This window comes from Podarcis filfolensis (assembly GCF_964270895.1).
Source record: "Podarcis filfolensis genome assembly, chromosome: 10".
NCBI classification, from domain to species: domain Eukaryota; kingdom Metazoa; phylum Chordata; class Lepidosauria; order Squamata; family Lacertidae; genus Podarcis; species Podarcis filfolensis.
In genome coordinates, this window is record NC_139612.1 from 7,477,519 (window position 1) to 7,500,260 (window position 22,742).

The 22,742-nt window shown below is 40.8% G+C and overlaps 1 protein-coding gene across 2 annotated transcripts; it reads right to left on the reverse strand.

The window, feature by feature from the left end:
• Window positions 1-445: 445 nt before the first annotated feature.
• On the reverse strand, window positions 446-22,096 carry NAMPT (nicotinamide phosphoribosyltransferase). 2 transcript variants are annotated; one of them, XM_083575232.1, is made up of 11 exons: window positions 21,596-22,096; window positions 15,304-15,460; window positions 13,116-13,219; window positions 12,201-12,329; window positions 10,778-10,936; window positions 10,344-10,480; window positions 8,248-8,473; window positions 5,638-5,757; window positions 4,238-4,378; window positions 3,992-4,126; window positions 446-3,093 (listed from the first exon to the last, which is right to left on the reverse strand). In XM_083575232.1, exons 1-11 carry the CDS (start codon window positions 21,653-21,655, stop codon window positions 2,980-2,982), a joined length of 1,482 nt encoding a protein of 493 aa, XP_083431358.1. In that variant the 5' UTR covers window positions 21,656-22,096; the 3' UTR covers window positions 446-2,979. The 2 variants fall into 2 exon arrangements, with proteins under 2 accessions (XP_083431358.1, XP_083431359.1); XM_083575233.1 differs by having other exon boundaries at window positions 13,116-14,633; window positions 14,676-15,460; window positions 21,596-21,828.
• Between the last annotated feature and the right edge of the window lie 646 nt (window positions 22,097-22,742).

Consider the following 22,742-nt stretch of genomic DNA (forward strand, 5'->3'; position numbering starts at 1 on the left):
GTGTCGTCCTGGATGACCATATCACATTTTATTCAAGGTGCAGCAAGCAAGGGGATGGGGACTGTTGCCCTGAGTGTTGCAGACAATATATAGTATTGCTGTTCCTTATCAAGGCAGGCAAAGGACCTCTGCTGATCTGGCAGATCTTTTAGGAAGCACATTCACGTTCAGCTTCTCAAGTCAGCAACCTCACACCATGCAAGCCAATGCGCTCCATACCTGTGAAGCCATTTAGTGCGGTGTGGTGCCAGTTTGAGTATAGAACTTGACTCTCCACAATGGGTTCAGGTTGCATGTTAAAATATATTGCCATGCTTGGAAAATAAAGTGGCCAAGCAGAATATAGTGGCCGGCCATCCCTGGCTTACAGCATCACCCTTTCTTCCGCAAGTAATTTTTGACAAACAAAAAGCACAAGTCTGAAATAAAATCAAATAGCTATATGTTTTACTACTGGAACTAAAACTTTATTTCCATGTTTATTACATTTGTCTTTAATGCAAAGTACATTTTGACTAAAACACAGGATTTAGGTGAAGAATACTTACTCGGCTAAGTAGGTTAAGAAGGAATGTAAAACTAGAGAAAATTCTGTTTACTTTTTGAATTTTGGCAAACAATAAATACATCTCAAATCTTCCAAGGTGGATTCTTTGCTATAAAAAGATTTCATATCAATTTCATAATCATTCCTCTGAGAAAAAAATAGTCATAAAAATAATTTCTTATGTTAAATACAGGTTACAAATAAATTAAACACAAAGCTTCCCAACTGCCGTTTTTAAAAACAAGTACTGCACTACAATGAAATGGGAGCTAAAGATCTGAGTCCATACGATCCTAATTGATAAAAGCAAACCAAAACACACTGCTTGCTTTTGCATGGAAGAATTAGGATATTTAAGGTTCAAGCTCTGTAAAGTTGTATCCAGCACCAAACTACTTCACGTTTCAGGTGTCAACCGTCTTAACACTAAATCGTTGATGGTAAGAGCCCAGGATTTTCCAACCAGGATAGGTGAGGAAATCTAGTGTTTTACAAAGAGGGGGGAAACCACACACCAGCCCCTCCCAAAAATAATTAGAAATCAAACACCCAGGGAATGAGGGTGCATAAAAGAGTGCCTCTCCATTGCCCTCAAATATAAAAATATCAGTTGAGAGACTTGCCAGGTTTCTTGTACCACTTATCATACAGTTCTTTCCTTGGTACATTATGTGGAAGCTTAACCATGCTGACCTTTCATCAGTTTTGAACTTTTTCAGCCCAAGACAAGCTACTTCAGTTATCAAGGTAAGGACATTTCTAGGAGTGAAACTCACTGTTCAGAGTGCTAACCAAACCACTATTTCTGATAGCAATAACGTAGAAAACCTTCTAACACAAAATAGATCGAGACTGTGGAATTAAATATGTTCCATAGCAGGAATATTAAAATATGGCTTTTCAAGCATTTTTAAAAGTATATTATCTTTGTTTTCTCCATTATGTTAGAGCTCTTCTGAACCATTTCCCAGATAATAGTTTAAACCCACTTACGCGTCACCTATACAGCGATCCGAGATTTTATCCCTCACCAGAGCTAACAAACCAAAATTATATTGCTTCCTCTAGAAAGGCTGACAAATCCATGTCTTCTACCAACCTGAAGTATGGCTGTACACCTGAGAACTTGATACAGCATGCCAAGTCATTCACCAACAGACTTGTTCTTTAGTAAGAAATTCAAAGCATGTGTAGAAAGTGAATCAAGTGCAGTCATGAAAAGAGTACCTTTCATCACCTTTAGTATTTAAAATAGTTAACCTCTGCATAGTATCCCCTATAGGGGAGGCTACCAATGTAAAAGGAGTTTGCTAGTATAATGTTTTATTAAAGTTGTTCAACAAAAAAAATAGTTAAGACGTCTATACAAGGTCAACATCCAGTCTGACAAAAAGGCAAAATCAAAGACCAAAATACAAAAAGTAAAAAAGTGCACAACTAAGACCAGTATTCTGCTTTTAGGTTTGTCACAATATATGTAAAAATAAACCCCGAAGTGTAGTTACTTTAATACATCACTTCCCTACCTGTCAATATTTTAGATATAAATATATGTTCCATAGCGGAAGGAAATCCCTTAGAAGTTCTGCTGCCAGATCTCCTTCACGCTTACTTGGAAATGAGTTGCACTGATTTCAGATTCCAATGTTCTTGGAATATTGAGGTGCATTTGGCAATCTTTGTTGCAGTAAGAAGTCCTTCCTCATTTGGCATTCCAGTTATATCGCCTACTGTCTAGCAAGTGTTTATGTGTTTATATATTCTCACAGCACCTCAGCAAGAACAGGAGGTTTCGCTGACCAGTAGCTACAATGAACAGCAAAGTCCCTTTCTCTGTGGGTTTTGAGGGAGCTATCCTGATTAAAACTTCCAAATAGTACAGTTGTCACAACAAAACTTAAGGCCATGTTTTATTTGCTGATCAATGGACACAAAGGCAATGTATTCCCCCACCCCAAAATATTTCCTTGAAAGTCTGTGCTCATAAAAATCATGAAAAGTTGGAAAGACATTATAATTGTAACTTTTAAATATATTTTACACAATCTTGTTTGTACAAAAATACAAGGTAAATATAAACATAAAGCAATGATACTTTTATGCAGATCTGTTTTGTGGTATGTTGCTATATATATATATATTTATATGTATAAAAAGTCTCAGTTGTGTCTCATTAATGAGGAGCTCAATACCAGATTGAATACCAAAGGACCCCTAGAAGCACATATTTTACACTGCAAGTGTTTTCCCAACTCCATTTTTTTTCTAAAGGCTGGCAAAAATAAAGGAAAAGAAGAGAGAGGGCAGTGATGTCCATAAACCAACAAATAATTTGGCTATAATGTGGCAAACAGAAACACACAGATCTGTACAAGAAATCATTAGCTATGCAGTACACAGTTGTTACACAAATACAAACATGGAATGAAACTTTAGTGAGATGCCTCTGTTAGTTCACTAATCTTCAGCTTGGCATTTTTTCTTACTTCATCAAACGAGTAGGACTTCGTTACTATTCCATTCTTAAACACTGTATGAAGGAGATCCTGCAAACAGACACCATTTTCTCTTAGTTTCAATAATAAAACTGTATTTGGCCTGTCAATGTCAAGGAGTCTGTTTTGGCAGATGAAGACCCTCACTCAAGAGCGACACAGCTCATCATTCCAAACTCGGACACATATAAGCCAGGCTGGGAGGAATTTGAAGTCCCCCAGAGACAGGCAGAGAACATAGATTTTATTATCTATATCTGTCTTTCAGACTGTTGCTTTTCTACCTACTTGTTTTTAAAGTTGGTTGATTTTATCTGTATTTTAATGAATATTTTGTATTATTTTATGTAAACCACTTGGAGTGTTGGTGTTGTTGTTAAGCAGTATATAAATCTGTTTGAATAAATGGAGAAAACATCTTACCTCTTTTAGCAGCTAACTATGCCTAGGGCTTGAGAGTGGACAATTGTATGGACAATTAGCCCCTAAATGAACATTAATGTCTAACAGATTCTATTTCAAACTGGGCTCCTCACACCTGGCAAAGTGCGCTTGCTTCAACAGCACATAAACTCAAAACCTGGCGAAGCTACAGCTTTAACTCTGAGTTTATTAATTTACGTATCATGGCAATTATGATTTAAGTTAAACCCATATTAAAATAGACCCATGGGCTGATTCACACACTTGTATGTCTTATCCCTTTACGGCTCTGTTAAAAACGCGAACTATTGCAATTGAAAATGATTGCCCTGGGATAGGCATTGGTTAATACTCAGGTTCTTCCTGGTGCTGATTGGTTCACACGTTCAAGTAATCACCTGATGCTACAATTAATGAACATAAACTGTATTCAGCATGCTATAAAAATTAGTTTAAGTCCACAGATGGGACTATGCACGACTAACTTTTGATATCACCCTACATCAAGGGTTTAAGGCATACATACCTGCCCATATTCTTCAAGGTCTCCCTTGCCTTCTTCTAGCGTAACGAAGTCTCCATCGGGAGTCCTGTGTAAAGACAACCTCCCTTTCTTTGACCTTTTGTTGGGATCAGCTACAGGATCTTTAAACACGTTTACCTAAAATTTGGAATAAAAAGATGGTATGAGTAAAAGATGAGCACATTCACACTGAAGAATGAAATCAAGGCCCTTTTTTTCTAATGTAAAATCTACATTTAAAGAACATACCCCAAGGCCGTTGGTTACCACATAACTGCATTTGAAGGAACAATTCAAGAGATCCCTAGTTATTTTCTGCAGTAAAGCTCCACCAGACCCAAATGAAATATTTTCAATACTCCATTTATTTTGTTTCATTCCTTCCACCATCTGGTAAGAAAGCAATAAAATAAAATTAAGAGGTGCACAAATAAGACATTTTTCCTATTAAGCATTTACCATGGTGTTCTTTTACAGACTAGTGTATATTATGGGAACAGGAACTTTAGACTATTTAAGGCTCAATGATACTTCGCAAACCCTCTGAAAATATTTCATGTAGTTACAGCAAACTGCTGCCAACAAATACCATAATATGCATAAAAGTGCAATTAATTATCTTTGGGGGAAACAACTGCACTGGTAGGTAGGCATATTTTAAACACAAAGATACTGACTTTACAGCAACATGTGAGGATAAAAACGCCATTTATTTTTCCAGCTGAAAGACAAACACTCAGACTTCACTTCCTCCCTTCCGCTAAGGTTTGCTCACATGTTATTTCAGTTCAAGGTTAGATGGTGCTTTTGTATGCCAAGTGACAACTAGCAATGTTCATGCACTACAGCTGTTACTAATCTATTGAACCACAGAAACACACAAATGAGTGAGCAATTGATTTCTGTGGTTTAATGGTCCAAGAAATGCCTTTGAAAGCACAGATCAGCTCCTGTTCTATTTACACCTTCATAACTCTTTGCGCTCTCCAATTTCCCACACCCTATTTCATCTTCCGGTCTATACTGGGTACCACTGTTAGAAGAGCCCCAGAGAAACTTCCAGCAGAATTGCCTGACCAGGTGCGCTCTCTCCTCACCTTCCAAAGGCTCTTCTGCACCAGATAATCTGCATCTTTGGTGGCTTCCCTCCTTAGGCTGGGGGTGGGTCGCTATCGAGTGTTATCCTGAGATTAGGCAGCTCTCAGCTGTTTCAAGACATCTTCTTTCAAGGCAGTGTCTTTCACAGCACTGGATAGCCTTCAGTCTGAATACAGCTTTCAAAGGCTAGATGCAGCCAGTTAACAGCCGGCCAGATTTCTGCTTTCAATGGGATCCCTTGGCAGGGCAGGGGTATTTTTGGCATCGCATTAGAGGCCAGATGAAACAAAGCTGTGACATACAATCCTAAATCATAAAATCGTAGAGTTGGAAGGGACCCGAGGGTCATCTAGTCCAACCCCCTGGTATCCTGGGTGGGCTCAGGCTAGCAACCATCTAGTCAGGCACACTGACCCATTTGGGAATGATATGAACGAAAACGTGAACAAAAACAAAGTTGTTAAGATCTTCGGAGGGGGGAAATGATTATTTAATTGCTGTGTCCGAGAAGACACTGAAGAAGCAATCTACATATTAATAAAAAGGCGCACCTCTTGTAATGTGTTGATATCTACACCGTCTCCTTGAATAATTCTTAAGTAAGGGGGCAACACTTTATAGCCTTTTTCATTTTCTGTAATAGGGAACTTCCTTCCTAGAATCTCCAAAACCTGCAGAAAACCAAATTAAACAATTAAGTCCATTACTCCATTGAATAAGCCAGTTCAATCATACAAATATGTATGCCTTGAGTCAAACTTTTATGCTTCAAGAAGGTGAACATAAAGGAACTCAGCCACTATATTGAGGCCTACATCTCCCAAGGCTCAATCCCTGGTATATCTAGGTAGGGCTAGGAATATTCCTTGTCAAGAAACCCGCTGCCACTCAGTGTGTGGAGAACACTGAACAAGATAGACCAATGCAATGATTTGGTATAGGGAGACTAGACTGTGATATTCTTAAAAGTAAACTAAGTTTGCGAGGTTGGCTTTTTAGTACAGTCGTACCTCCTCGAAGTCAAACAGAATCCATTCCGGAAGTCCGTTCGACTTCAAAAACATTCAGAAACCAAGTGTGGCTTCTGATTGGCTGCAGGAAGCTCCTGCAGCCAATTGGAAGCCGCATAAGCCACGTTGGATGTTCAGGTTCCAAAGAACGTTCGCAAACCGGAACACTCACTTCCGGGTTTGCTGCGTTCGAGAGCCAAAACGTTCAACTCCCAAGGCGTTTGGGATCCAAGGTGCAATTGTAGAAAGCTTCCAAAAAGCGGTAGTCCTATTTACTTAGGATTAAGCCTTAACTACTTGTGTCTCTTGACTGGAAAGTAACTGAAAATTTGTTATAGTAAGAAGTGTTCAAGTCTTATTGTTACCTTCTGCATGGCTGCCTGCTAAAGTCACTAGCTCATCCGAAGCCTTAATTTGAGATTTACGGCTCTATTTCATTACAAAATTGTTTGTGCCTACTCAGGTCTTTCCTCAGGTCTCAGTAATGCCTTAAAATTGTACAATATTCTGCCACTGGAACCTGTGCCAATTTAAACAAACCAGATATATTTGTATTTGTTTTTGTAGATAGCAGCAGCTGAAACATTTGTCATTGTTTATCAAGCACTCCATTGTGCTGGTAAACTGAAATCATTAACTTTTATTGGCAACGCAGAGGCACTATACAGTGTTGTTTTAAATTTCTGAAAGCCAAAGCTGGAATCCCCAAATTTCAGAAACTAGTCTGGAAGTCACCATTCTAAACTATTATCCTGGAAATAGTGATGTCACCCCCACCCCAAAATGCTGTTGTGATTATAATTGAGATGTGTCCTATGCAAAAGAACAAACTGATAGCTTAGAACTACTTCACTTAAATAATATGCTATCCTGCTACCATCCATGACGGTTCGGAAAGGAAGGGTTAGGACAATCAATTTACAGGCAGCTATATGTAAGAATGAAAAGACTCAGTCGTGCAACCTACTAGTCAAAACATATGTATTGCAAACAGTTTAGTTTTCTGGAATTTTGATTTTATGGGGTTATGAATGTCTTTTTAAAAAATTGCATAGCTAACAAAGAGGAAAAAAATAAAAGGATTAAACAAATATAATACATACATATCATTAAGGATACACTAATGAATCAAAACAAAAGTTAATACAATATATATTATTATAACATGTTCAAATAGTTATCCACACAAAACTGGTGTCTATATGAAATATGGCCAGGGCAGTGAGGTCCTCCGTTCACTACATGACACACCAGTATTATCTTTACGTGCTCTTAGCAACGTAGCTTGTGAAATCCACTTTCTGCACAGCCAAGTGCAAAGCCACATGCCCATTAGGTCACTGGTTCCCATGCATGGCCTGAATTATCTTGCATTGGTGGCCTCATTCCTATGTCATGATCTATATGACTTATTGGGACCATGCAAATATGCCTGCACTCACTGCGCTCCTCCAGAGTCCTTTTCTTTTTAGTCCTTTTAGCACAGAAAAGGCTTGAGCTATCATTACAGGCTGTGGTTAAGGAAGAAAAGCCGTTAACCAAGAAAAGCCTAATCTTGACTTGGCCACTACACTGTGCTAAAAGCACTGGGAAGGAACAAAGGCAGGCATAGGCAAACGCAGCCCTCCAGATGTTTTGAGACTACAACTCCCATCATCTCTGACCAATGGTCCTGTTAGCTAGGGATGATGGGAGTTGTAGTCCCAAAACATCTGGAGCGCCAAGTTTACCTATGCCTGAACAAAGGGGTCGCCAGCTTCTCTCTGGAAGTCAACACAGTATGCATGGTCCCAAGCATAATTTTGCTTACCATAATGTGTGAACCAGGTCACTTTATGAATTTCAGGTTAACTATATGAGATGTTTAGGTCTTTCTATAGAAACTTAATATATGCCAGACACCAGTTTAATAAACGTCAGCATAGCTCATAAATATATTTAGATACAGAAACTGAACAGATCCAACAAAAATTATCTGTAGGCATAGCTAGTGAAGTCCACATAGATATTTCTAAGTAATTTTAGATAAATCATTTTGTCAATCATACAATTTTGTAACAGAGTAGAAATGGCATTAGACTAAAAGAAAAGGTCTTTCCCAAATAACTTCATTAAGTAAGTTTAAAAACTGAAGATTTTTTAAAGAATTACCTTTAGCACAGTGTCAAGAGGATTTCCTGAATCTGGCCTAATAATCAGTGGCGCTTCTGCACTTCTTGATTCAATTAAATGTCTTAAATCTTCACCCCATATCTTTTCACAAGCATTGTAAATGTCGTAACTGTCACTGACCACAGATACAGGCACTGAAGAAAATTGTGTCACAATGTGTTCAAAAGCATCCTTTTCGTGGTCTTTCCCCCAAGCTGTTATAGTACTGGAAGAACAGAAGAGATTTACTCATTTGATATTTAGTTGCCACGCTATGTTTTCCTTTTAGCATGCAGCCGACAACTCTAATCTATGCTAATACAAATGCAACCATTCCTTATCTTCACACTACTTTTTAACCAACTGACAGTACAGGTTTCAATCAGTGATGCTTTCTGGAGCCCTACAAAGTTTATTCATGTTCTGCTTTCATTCATGTGGAACAATTTTTGCTGCCTAATTAAGCCCAATATCTTAACTGCTTCTTAGAAGTTCTTGGCTACGCCCAGGTTTGGAGGGCAGGTATCAAGACAGCAGTAATAATGTTCACCCTGATCAACTGCATGCACACAAGCAAACACGGGGAACCAGCAGAATGTCAGGCTACAGTCGTACCTCGGAAGTCAAACAGAACCTGTTCTGTAAGTCCGTTCTGAAACGCGTGGAAACCAAGGCGTGGCTTCCAATTGTGCAGGCGCGTCAGAAACATTAGCGGAAGCTGCACCGAATGTTTGGCTTCCCCCAAAAAGTTCAAAATTCGGGACCGGAAATCTGGTTTTCAATCATTCAGGAGCTGTAACGTTCAACTCCCCCAAGGCGTTCAGGAGCCGAGGTATGACTGTAATTGCTGGGACATTAAATCTGCACTTAATCCCAAGTGTGTAATCAGATTTCTCAGGAAGTGAGATCTTATGTACACTAAAGAACCATTTTATACAAAAACAGTTCCAAGGTCTACCAAGTATCTCTTAGACAGTTGAGTAGCAAAGAAAGTACCCAAATCTTTAACATTCTAAAGACAGTGTAAGTAAGAAACAGAATATAAAAATCAAACTATATTCTTGCCAAAAGGTAATAAGGACTGTGTGTAGTAGAAAGGCACCGGAATTTACCACTGACTTCAGCAGCTCACCTCAGCATGATTTTTAGGACAGTTATGTACCTGATCATAGCAAGTTATCAACTTTATGGTACATTATTCCCCACGCTGCATTTCACCCATACACATTGAACAACCCTTACAGTGTTGTTTTATGCCACCTAAATGTAGTAGCTTGGCAAGACCACCAAAAGGAATAAGAAAGATTGAATATGGGTTGAAACTGAAGTGCAAGTATCAAATATTTAGGCACCCTGGTTTTTTCCAGCGCGACTTTTCTTTGAACGTTGCATACAAGTTATTCAATCTGTTCATACTGACCTATGAAACGTGGTTATTAATGGGTTAAGCAGCACTTAGAATTGGGGGAGGGGGGTTGGGTTACGCAGCACTGACTCATTTTGCTGTGCTATACATACTCAAACTTTCTGCTCTGGAACACTCCAAAAACCTAAGCTTTTTATATTGTAGTGGAAGCATTTGACAGCGATGGAAAAATTCGTCATGCTGACAAAAGAGGTACTCAGTTTCTAATTAACTAAATATCAGGCTTGCCAATTATGACACATTAAATAATTATTCTAATAGTTATTGCTCAGATCACAAAAATATGGCAAGAACAAGCTGTAAAAATATGTTACTTATTAAAGTTGCTGAATCAAACTTCTATCTTCCTGGGACCTGGTAACTAACTATTCAGGCAAGAATTTACTGACTAATTAAATAATGTAAAATCGGAGTCAAAAAGAAAATTGAATGCTACTACATTTGAACATATAAAACAAGCAGAATCAACAGCTATAATTGCTTGTCTATAATTATCAACTTGTTTTATCAACTTGTTAATGAACTGTTTAATAATTTGAGTTCAAGGTGTGTGCTTCCTTTAAAAAAAAAAAAAAACAGGACACGTGGTCCTCAAAGATGCTGGAGGACCAGACCTTCAGCTAATCTGCACTTGATTTCCACATACAATGCATCAAAGAAATCCAGATACCTGTGTTCTGCAGCTGGTACTGAATGGCCTGGCACAGGGTCTTTCGTTCCATAGTACTTCTTAATTAAACAAATTCCCGCTACTGTGTCAGTTCCTTTAAAGTTCACTAAATGTGCAGAGGCTCCTATTCCTGCAGTCTGAGAATAAGACACAATTATGAATTACAGGCATGCAAAACCAATGGCAATCACTAGAAGATTCCATTTCAGAGCAGAGTAACTCCACATTAATAAGTACTCTCTTCATTTGGTCTTAATATCTGCAGGACAATATAAATAAGGTATGAAGTGCCACACTTATTGACTATTACTGAAGAATTTAAGGCTGCAAGAAGAAATACACATTATACAGTGTAAGTTTATGGATTCCAATTTTAGAAAGAAAGAAAGAAAGAAATTATGTAATTTCAATACATTTTTTTAAAATAGCATTACCTCTTGCGAAGAGACTCCTCTGTAACCGAAATCATGTAGTTTGTACTCCAGACCTTCTAAACTGCCTGAGGTTTCTAGCAGATATTTTGCTAAGATTTTCTTTTGTTCTCTGGAGTTTGTGGCCACTGTGATGGGATACCATGACTGAACAAGAATAGTCTATAAAGAGGAAAAATGTTTCATGTGTAAGTGTGAAGATAACCACTCCTAGATACAATAGGGAAAACGAACCTTTCCACTAAATGGAAACTACAATACAGAATCAAATTAGATATGGCAGGTAGTTTTCATATATGCACAAAAGTAATTCAGGTTTTTCTTGGTAACTTTCAAAGTTTGGAAATACTCTTGAAGTATTAAAGGTTTTCAAACCCATTCACAGACATTTAAGAAGTAATTACAGAAATATACCTCCATCATCCAACAAATATTTCATCTGTGGAGAAATAAGCACCACTGGGCTTAATTTCACTTAATTTGGGAGAGGGGAAGGATGGCAAAAGATGGTGGTTGTGATAGGAGCCTAGTAAGTCATGGAAAACTCAAGGCTCTATTTCTACAATGCACTTTATGTGAGGCTCACCCTTGTATCTGGTCTGGAAGTTGCAGCTACTGACAAGATGCTATTCCACTGGGTCCAAAGTACTGCCTGACTCCTTACTGCTCCACTTCAAATGCTGAGGTCTTCTGGTGGGGCATTTTTGGTGCTCCCCAAGACCATGAGGGTCATCTGGCCTTTATAAGGAACTGGGCCTTTAGCGTGGCATATCCTGCCCTGTGAAACTCCTTGCCAATAGAGGTTCAGCAGAAATCATCCCTGCTTGCTTTCAGACATCTTCTGAAACCTAATATTTAGACAGGCCTTCCAAACCTGATTTTCTTCACCAACCAGCTTTTACAGATGTGCTTGATATAGTTTTAGCATAAAGAGATGGGGGGAAATAGTGACACTCTAAAGAACCAGTTGCCCCTTTGGGGACAGAAGGGAGAGGTGGAACCATGCACCCAACTTGACAAGAGGCCTGTCCACAGCACAGGCTCTCTTCTGCACAAAAGATGCCTTGGCACCACTTTATACCAAACAGGAGACACATAGCTTCAATCTTAAAACTCGTAACCCTAGGAAACTTGATTAAGCAGCTTGTGGGCCAATCAGTAAGAAATACAAGCAGCCTTACATACATCTGGGAAAAAGAGACCCATGCAAAGGAATAAACCAATGCCTTTTCAGTGTAGTCTAAAAGCACATGGAACGCTAAGTACAATTAGCACAACTTGTATTTAATTATGTGTTCCCTCATATCAAAGGGCAGAATGACATCTTTAAATGATAGATTCAAATACATGATCAGGACATGTTGAAAATAAAGCAAATTAGCTAGAAAGTTATCATCAATCACAGAGATAATTTTTCATTAATTACCTCGATCCAGTTTGTGAGCCAGTAGCAATCCGGATCCGTGTTTTCAACAGTGAAGAGCACATTCCCCCTGGGAACGACACTGCCCTCAGGAACAGCCTTGACTTCTATGGGAAGGCAACCTTCGTACTTCTGTAAACAGATACAATAATTATTTGGAAAGGGGGTTGAAGACTTTTTCATTGGGTGAAAAATAGGTTTTGTATCCATGAGTATTTTTTTTATTTGACAGTATATTCCTTTAAATGGGGCTTAATTAATGTACAAAGCTACACAACTTTCAAATTTGATTCAAAAAACACTACTTTTTCTCTTTTCAGTTACAATGCTTATAATTGATTTAACTTAAATTTAGCAAAGCTTAGCTCACTTGTAGAACTTGTGCATGAGTCACAGTGCCTCTTTAAAAGCAAGTGATTTCACAAGGGAATTTAAGGCTGTGCCTTCAAACTGTGGGGTAAGCTTCCTTAGAAGGGCACTGACAAATTGCTGGTGCATCAACATGTTGCCCAGTTTCAACTCACCTCTGAATTTAAATTAATATAATATTGTAAAAAACAACTGGTTTTCCTATACTACCAGTTAAAAGGTATAGAACAAGATTATAATGCTCTTTCCAAATGTGTCAGTTGTCAATTCTATATGGATTCCCCCCTCCCCCCAAAAAACACCTCAAGCTCAATTCCCACATATTTTTGTGTGCAGGAACAACTCCCAGTAAAGAATAGGCATTGCTTTGCTCTATGAACTATTAAAAAAACCAAAACCCACAAAAACCAATACCAACAAAGTAGCTTCCTATCAAACTGAAGAAGCTAAGCATCTGTCAGCTACAACCACATAGTTAATACCAGATAATATTAGGCAGTTTAGTGTGTTTGTGTCTTCACATTTGAAGTGTTCATTATAATTTTTTACCTCAAGGATGTAGTTCCACCCAGTTTCGTTGAAGACATCATCCTGAAAGTGTTCCTTGTATACCTCTTTGGCTTCCTGGATTTTCTCTTTGGTTACCACTTTGCCTATGGTGAAAAATTTTAAAAGATGTATAACAATTACAAAAAAATACTGAATCATAAGAATATGTTCTAAAAGTTGGTTGGGCATTGCCATTTATTGTTTTATGGAAGTCCTGAGGGGAAACAAACTAGCCAAACTATGCAAAAATTGTGATTTCTTGGCCACGGCTAGTGCCGTTCTCTCTAGAACTGTACAGGCTTGTGGTCCTATACCACTTACCTGAATGCAAGCCCTATTAATTCAATGGAGCAGGTCTGAGTAGATATGCCAAGGGTTGCATTGCTGGGCTGCTGCTGGGAGAAGACCTGACGAAATTGGCAGGATATATGTCCAAGTAAACGTGCCACAGATTGGGCTGGGTGCATCCAGATTGTAAACACTACTTACTCAACAACAGATTCCATTGCTTAAAGTGCAATTTAATTTCAAATGAATGATTTACAATTAGGACATAGAGTAAATCAAATAGCCAGTTAAGTACCAGCAAAAATAGCATGCTTATCTCTACCCATTGGCTGTAATCAGATGAGTCTGACAGCGATTTCATGTACTCGAATGAAAGTTGCAGTTGTCACATAGTAAATCTTAGATTACCATTACATTCCATAGCAAACAGAAAGCTTTTTCCTTCAGATTGGGTCTCTAGACACTATGCTGATCAATATAAATCAAGAAAATGACGACCTGGCTGCATGCCAGTGACAAAATGATGACCCTAACCCAGGTGATAGAGATATATATTATCATCACTATACTTGCAGAAGCTGATATGATAAACCAGACAGCTCCACATGTAAATAAAATAAAATAATAATAATAATAATAATAATAATAATAATAATAATAATAATAATTTATTTATACCTTATCCATCTGGCTTGGTTTCCCCAGCAGTATATTAAAAACACAGTAAAAGATCAAACATTCATTAAAAACTTCCCTAAACAGGGCTGCCTTCAGATGTCTTCTAAAAGTCAGATGGTTGTTTATTTCTTTGACATCTGGTGGGAGGGCATTTCACAGGGTGGGTGCCACTACCGAGAAGGCCTTCTGCCTGGTTCCCTGTAACTTCACTTCTCGCAGTGAGGGAACCACCAGAAGGCCCTCAGAGCTTGACCTCAGTGACCGGGCAAAACGATGGGGGTGGAGACGCTTCTTCAGGTATACTGGGCTGAGGCCACTTAGGGCTTTAAACGTCAGCACCAGGACTTTGAATTGTGCCTGGGAACTAATGTAGGTCCTTCAGGAACAGTGTTATCTGGTCTCAGCGGCCACTCCCAGTCACCAGACTAGCTGGTGTAAAGTATTGGAAGAAATATTACATTATGGAAGAATGTAAAGTACTTCCATAAAATGCTTTGCCAAGTTACACTATCATATTTGGGAATAATTTTTAAAATTAGATTCTGTGCAAAGCTTGTGTTTGGTAATCATTAAACTGCATTCAAACGTTGTTACATTTGTATGCCACCTTCTCACCAAACATATAAATAGAAACAGTAAATTGAAGGAATTGCAGCATTTACTGAGGCCATACCTTTCAGCTTATAAGGCCAAAGGCCATCACTCTTGAATAAAACGGCTTTGCCTGCTGCTGAAAGGTCAGCAGAGAATAAGCATTTGATTTTATCAATATTTTTTAAATAAATATGTTGTAGAGTCATAGAATTGCAGTGTTGGAAAGCACCTTGTCCAACCCCCAGCTATGCAGGAATCTCAACTACAGGATCCATGACCTGTGGCCATCTAACCTCTGCTTAAAAACCTCCATGGAAACAGAGTTCACTGCCTTCTGAGGAAGAGGGTTCCACAGTCTAACAGCTCTTACTCTCAGAAAGTTCTTCCTGGCCCGTGAGGGGTGGGGGAAACAACAATAGGATCCAGTGACCATATCCAGTCGCCCACCCCTGACCTAAGTCTTAAATTAAGTCAACCATTAGAGTATCAAACAATATTACCCTTTGATAGTTATTTTATCATGAATGAAGACATCTTCATAGCTGCTCCTGCTTAAAGGATCCACGAAAAAAGTTGTGGAGTTAAAGAATGGATGAGTAATTTTATTTAAAATTCCAACATGAAATACCTTTTAAGTATTTATTAAGAATGTACTGCAACCCGTAAAAAACCGTTTCCTCATATTTCACCTTCCTGAATTTAGAGTTTTCTGTCTTCTTTTCACGACATTCGAAGTAGGAATAAACTTTACTTGTATTGGGTGGATATTGTTTATAATGTGTCACCTAAAATGAGAAAAACTTGGGTAAGAAAACATTTCACCACATACAAAATGGTTATCCAAATGAGCTTTGACAGTGCCATACACATTGTAGTGAGGATCACTTTCACTCTTCAACCTCCAGCTCAGCCTGGCAAGCTTGAAGTAGTTCAGCTTTTCCAGGATTTGGAAAATAAGGAGCAGTTTAGCACTCTGCTTCTCTTGTAGCATATCAAACAGACGATTTCCAACCAGACATCCCTTTGTCTGTCCAGTTTTCAGCTGACCAAGCAAAAATGTCCATTACTATATTACCTTTGGGGTTCCTTTTCTATCTTGCTTATCTAACAACTTTTCCATAACTGAGAAGTGAAACTGACCAGAATTCAGAAAAATGTGAAAAGCGACATGTTTGGTTAATTTTTGCTTAGGGGCTCCAGTGTCAAACCTAGTACAGGAGCCTGACTTTAGAGGTGAAGCTGCAGTGTCAGTGATCTGCAGGATTTTTGCTGTCCTTATTAGAAGTTTTCCTTCAAGCACAAACCGAATGTAACAAGCATTGCTTGCAACCAGTTATTCTGGTGGAACATCCATATAATCTCAACACCCACCACCATGTGCAGTTGCGTGTTTTTTACTTGCACAGCAATTATAAAGTGCTTTGTCTTGTCTATAAACAAGCTCCTTTTAAACTTCACCTGTCAATCGTGTGCTTCCTGGGGAAATTGCACAGCTACACAAGAACTCCATATAAGCAGGGGAAGAAAGATTAACCAAATTTTATTGTCCACATTAGTGACACCACAGGTGATGAATGCCATGGTACAGAATATTTCCCCCCTCAATTGCAACAATGTTATAAGTGGTTATAAAATTACAGGAAGCTTAAGAAAAAACAAGAGCTTTGATTGATACAGTTTTCAATAAATGACTCTGCTAACGTTCTATTGAAACTAAAACAAATCTATAATAAGACATGAAAATGGGATAATTTTACACATAGAACATCATTTTGATGGCACCTCTTCTGAGAAAGATTTCCCAGCTTACTTTAAAATATGTACTTCTGACATTTTCAAGACAAAAGCATTTTATTTTTCCCTTACCTGCAAACTAAAGCTGTAGATTAAAAGATTTTTAAAAGTCAAATTTCCTTTCCACCATTTATGCTTTTTTATTTTTTTGCATTTCTCTCAGGTTGGGAAATGAATTAGACTGGTCAGTTTCACTCTCTGTTTCTGACACACCAGCACAATGCTGTAATATTTGGGTTTCCAACACTGCAAGGGAATGTTTGATAATGGTAAAAAAAAATTAATATAGTGAAAATATTTTCAGTCAGATTTTTTAATTCTAAAAATCCTAAATTTGAATTACTGCCGTATTACAATGTGTAAACAACTTCATAATTTTAGAGTTAATTTAAGCAAACCACTCTGAAGAGTTTGATGTAGCCCTACAAGCAGGACACCCATTCATTAAACAAACAGAATGGGGAATTATTTTGTTCCGCCATCTCCAAAGGTAGCATTTGCTACAACAATTGGTTGAATTGAAGTCCACAGCTAACACCAGCAACCTTTCTCTGAAATAACAGATCAGAAGGTTTGTTGGAATGCTGTTAAAAGTTTTAAGAATTCCACACGGTCTGGATTTTTTTTTTTTGAGTGCCATATTTGAAGATTAAATGTCACATCCAGGTCTTGCTCTAAGGAATATGGCTAAACTGAAAGCACTTGATAAGAAAGCTCTTTCATTTTGCTCTTTCACTACATTCTATGGTTCACATATCACATTAAATCATGGCGCTGCTTACATGTTCCTCACACATCCCACAGACCATGGTGCTACTCAAAAGTAACCACTCCTGCTGCCATCACCCCTTGAACAAAGCATCTTGTTGAATCATCTGAACCCAGGCTCAGTGTATGTTTCCGTCAAATAAACCACAGAGTAGTGAGCCAGGACCAAAGCGGTTTGACACTCATGTACGTTTGCAGAGAAACAAACTATGAGCCTGGGTATGGACAACCAAAGCCAGACTCTGCTTTGTTTCATAAGCAGCACAGTGGCGGCAGGGGCTGAGGACTAACATGGGAGCTTTGGAGCACCTTCCTTTTAATGTATGGTTTAGTGTGATGCTCGAACCAAGCCTATCTTTGCTTGAAAAACTGAATGTCCACACACTACAGCATAGATGTTTTCTGGATAGCAAACAGTATCTTTTTGGATTTAGTTTTCTGATCCGGGAGCTACTATGTTCACTTTTAAACCTTGCATCCTAAACTTACTTGAACTATGTAAAGTGATATGGAACCTATCAGGACTAAAAACATATGAATATTTTTTAAAGCTTTCCAAAACTCTGCTAAAACTCTGATTAAACACTTTTTCAGGCAGCACTATGTACGCCTGCACATTGTTCTCTGAACTAGACAGCATTCCAGTTGCAGAATCTAGAAGAGTGATTTTAGTGCAAAAACAGACAGGAACTCAGCAAATTAAAGCCTGGATGCCTAGTAAAATTAGCTCCATATCAAGGGAGTTTCCTTGAATGTGAATAGAAGTATTTTTCAGTCTGGAATGTGATGCCAAATAATGAGCACTATGCAGCTTACCGTACATTAAAAGCTTCATGGCACTGATCATTATGCAATACTACAAATGGTTAAAACAGGTTATAATCAAGAACGAGGTGGGTAGTAAAATACATATATTTTCATATATATCTATATTTCAAGGATCAGGGGCGATGAAATGTCTTTTCAGTGTACAACACAAACTATACAATTAAGCTGTGGGGGTGCAGATCAGGTCACTTCAGTTCAGAATTCAAACTTCCCTAAGCATCTGCACACACACACACAACGTACTGCTTCCCTTCCATCCTTGATTCATAACTATCTCCCTCTCTAGATAGTAGAGGCTGACGAATCTGTCTGAACTGCAATTAGGTCTGCTATAAATAAAATCAGTGGGACGCGGGTGGCGCTGTTGGTTAAACCACAGGACTTGCCAATCGAATCCCTGAGACGGGGTGAGCTCCCATTGCTCGGTCCCTGCTCCTGCCCACCTAGCAGTTCGAAAGCACATCAAAGTGCAAGTAGATAAATAGGTACCGCTCTGGCGGGAAGGTAAATGGCGTTTCCGTGCGCTGCTCTGGTTCGCCAGAGTCGGCTTAGTCATGCTGGCCACATGACCCGGAAGCTGTACGCCGGCTCCCTCGGCCAATAAAGCGAGATGAGCGCCGCAACCCCAGAGTCGGTCACGACTGGACCTAATGGCCAGGGGTCCCTTTACCTTTACCTAAATAAAATCAGATCACTTGTGGGGTTCAGCATTCCTCTGTAATAAGCGTACAGTCAGGTTACTAGCACACTTGCTTCAGAAGCAAATGTTGGACAAGATATTGGACAATGTTGGACGAGTACATCAAGGCAATACACAGCAAGTGGAAAAAACCTTCAGCAATACAGTGCTACCTCGGGTTACATACGCTTCAGGTTACAGACTCCGCTAACCCAGAAATATTACCTCGGGTTAAGAACTTTGCTTCAGGATGAGAACAGAAATCGCACAGCAGCAGGCCGGCGGCAGTGGAAGGCCCCATTAGCTAAAGTGGTGCTTCAGATTAAGAACCGTTTCAGGTTAAGAACGCACCTCTGGAATGAATTAGGTACTTAACCCGAGGTACCACTGTATTTCTCCAATAGCCCCCAGCAACCAAGAATTCCATGCAGGCAAGTGATCAGGCTGGTGGAGGTTGGAGGGATCTGTCCATCACTCCTTCAGCAATTCACTTGGGAGTGGGCTTTTTTTACTGGCAGTCTGTGTTTCTATGCTGGTTACTGGTGAAAGGCTCTCCTTCCTTCAGGGTCAGCATGGAAAGAAGGCTACTAGACTCTTAGCAGTAACCAGTGTAGGGCTTTGTACAATGCTATTGAAGATTGCTAAGGCAGGGATTACAGGGGTACTGTAAGTAAACAAGACTAGTCCATTCAAATCTAGTCTTCACTCTGAATTCACTAGATGCCCACAGGCATCTAGCTGCCTCTCTCTTTTGAGTCCAGCTGCAATCTGGGGGCCTAGAAATACTGACTTACCTTATAGGGTTGCTGGTAAGGATTACAGCTAAATACAGATGAAGTGCTTTGAACGCTTGAAAGCACAATTTAAAAAACCTTTGCTATTTGATACTATAGTAGCATAAGGCTCTCTCTGAATTGCTTTCATTTACTGTTAAATGACAAAGTCTCTTGGGCAAAGATTAGGAGACTCCTTATACATAACAGAAGGATCTCTTTCACTGCTATTCCTGTAAAAGCTAGTCATTGTTTCTAGCAGGGCACAATCTAGCAATTAAGGCTGCAATCCTATACTCACTGACCTATGGGGTTGCACTTAACTCAATGTGGTTTAGTTCTGAGTAGACATGTAAAGGATTACATTGCAAATTACACTGATATCTGCCTGTAGCAGGTAAATCACTACAGCAAATCTGAATCAAATGCAACATTTAAAATTATAATTTTAAGCCAATTATTTCCATTTATCATTTATTTTAATTCCATAAATTGGTCATAGTTTCCCACAAGAACTTTCCTCTGAAATCAGTGTGGCTATTTTAATGCTTTTATCATGAGTAACAACTGTACGACTGGTTTAATGGTTTCAGTTTCACAATGCTTGATCTACCACCATATACAGCTCCAAGTTTTTAAAGACTGACAAATGTGTAACAGAATTAAACTTTGGGTAGTACTATCACTACTGTAATTATAATCCAACCATTTATGCACCAAAGGCAGGTCTTGCTAAGAAACAAATATATGTATGCTGAAGGATAGCTAAACCAGTAATGAGTCCAAACGAAAACCCTGTGATTTAAAACCTTCCCGGAAGAGCTTAACTTCCTTATCTTTTCTCATTAACCTCCTCTTCTTTGTTTTTCTACAACACTGTACTGTTGTTGTAACAGTTAGGAAATACCAAAAGTATAGGAAATACCAATAGCATAAGTGACGCTTTCAGAGCTGTTAAGTTCTGTACAGATGAGCAGCTAGAATCTACTATCTTGATAAAAAGCAAACAGCATGCTGACTTTGATCAGGTTCTTTCCCACACAGAAACCTGGGACTTCTACTATCAGATAAGCGTTAAGTCAGTTTGCCTGCAAAGATTACCTTTCCTCAGAAACACTCCCAGAGAACTAAAATTAGCACTTCCCACAAGTCTAGTAAGTGAAGGAGGCAGGTGTTTCACTATCATTGCATTCCCCCTGCAAGAATTTGGAAGTGAGATGAAAGAGCCAAGTGCAGTAGGAGTCACGGTGGGGAGCCATCTCCTCCATGCCACAGGTGTCACTTTCTATCTTGCCCCATTTTCTCTCCCTGCACTTGACTATTACTAGAAGCTTCTTAGCACAAAGCATAAAGGGGAGGGGGGCAGAAGGAGTAAAGCCAGTGTCTCCTGCCCACCCTCCACCTATGTTAGCATGTGTGGATGATAAACCCGTAAGGATATGTGAGCGAGGGAGAGACGTTGCACTCCAAAAGAAGCAAGGAGCTTCACTGTCGCTCGCTCCCTTCTCCATTAAAATTATATACCACTTAATACATTCAATGGGATGGATAGGAGGCAACAGCCCCCCCCCCCCCACTCCAATGGCCAGACCAAGCCATCAGAGCTGGCAATTCTGCCCTCAGGAAACAAAACAGCCCCTTGCAGGCGAGCTAGCAAGCCAAGTGTACAAAGGACCGCAAGCTTCAGCCTGCGCTTTGCATTGCATAAACCAAGGCGAGCCCGATGAAAGAGCGCGCGCAGGAGAGAAGGGCAAAGGCCAAGCGGGGCGGCTTTCCCACCCCCTCACAGCCTCCCGCATGTGGGCATGGCCTGCGAGCAGCCCCACACGTAGCTCCGGCGCCCCCTCGCCATGCAGGCAGCCCCAGCCCCGTCCTGGCCCGGTGCCTGGCCTGGCGAGGGCGGGGTGCGAGGCAGGAACACGAAACAGAAAGGAGCCTGGAAGGAGGGGGGGGGAGAGAAGCCCAAGGCAGCGGGGGGGGGGCCCAGCCAGCCTCCCTCCCGAAGGGGCCACAGGGGAGCCCCTCGCCCGCCCGCCCGGCCTCCCCCTCCCGCCCCAGACCCTCCTCTCTCCCCCAACCTTGTAGGAGTCGGTGGCCAGGAGAATGTTGAACTCGGCTCCCCCCGCCGCACTTTCCATGTTGCTCGGGGGCTGAGGACGGAGAAGCACGACGACCCCGCGAGCCGCTGAATGGGGAAGGAGGGACGCGGAACAGGGGCTTCGCCGCGAGGCAGGCAGGCTGACTGCCACTGGCTGACTGACTCGCTTTCGCTGCCCGCTGCCAAGCGCCTCAGGGGGCAGCCTGGCGGCGGGGCGGGGCCACGACGTCACGGGGGGCCGAGGGACCGCCCCGCCGCCGCCGTCCCCGCCCTGGATTGGACGCCGTCCCCAGAGTGGCGGGAGGGACGGTACAGATAAAGAGCTGTGAGGTCACCGCGAGGAGGAGGCGGGGCTTTTCGGCGCCTCCGTCAATTGGTTCCGCAACCTCGGCAGCGGAGGGCGCGTGGGGTTGGTGGAGTGCCGGAGACGTCGCACGGCGAGCAGCGCGCGCGCGTTCTCCACTCGTCCTCCTCTGGATTCAGGAATTGACGTCACAGGGGCTCGCGCTCCGCTTTCCGTCCCTCCGATTGGGCGGCGCGGTGGGCTTAGCGGGCGAAGGACTGGAGGGAAGGAGGGCGGGCGTGAGGCGGCGCTCGACGCAGATGGCGAAGGTTGCGGGAGAGGAGAGAGAAAAGGATCTACGCGCATGCGCGGCGAGCGGCCGCCTGGGCTACGCTTTCGATTCTCCTCAGCTCACGGGCGGAATTTGCTGAGGCGTCTGAGGGGAATGGAAAGCGAACCTGGAGCGCGAAGGGACATTCCTCCCCTCTGCACCCTCGTGGCCTCTGAGTTTCCTGGAAGCGGCTGGGATTCCCGTAAATCTCCTCAGGGACGCCCCAAGATTGCTTGTAGGGTGTGATTCGGCCCTGAACCAAATATATTTTTTAACCTCTCGGCTTTCAATGGTGCTTTGTGATCGTGCCTGGGGGTTGCGTTTAAAAATAATAAAAAAACCGAACGGTCCAGGTGCAAGTCCTGCTATGTCCAAAGGCACTTGTCTACTCGGGAGTAGACCTTACTAAATTCAGTAGCGTTTGCTGCCAGCAGAAAATGGCAGCCTCGGCGCGTTTCCAACTATAACCTCCATAAAATGTGCTCTGGGGAAACGTAATTCTAAAACACACAC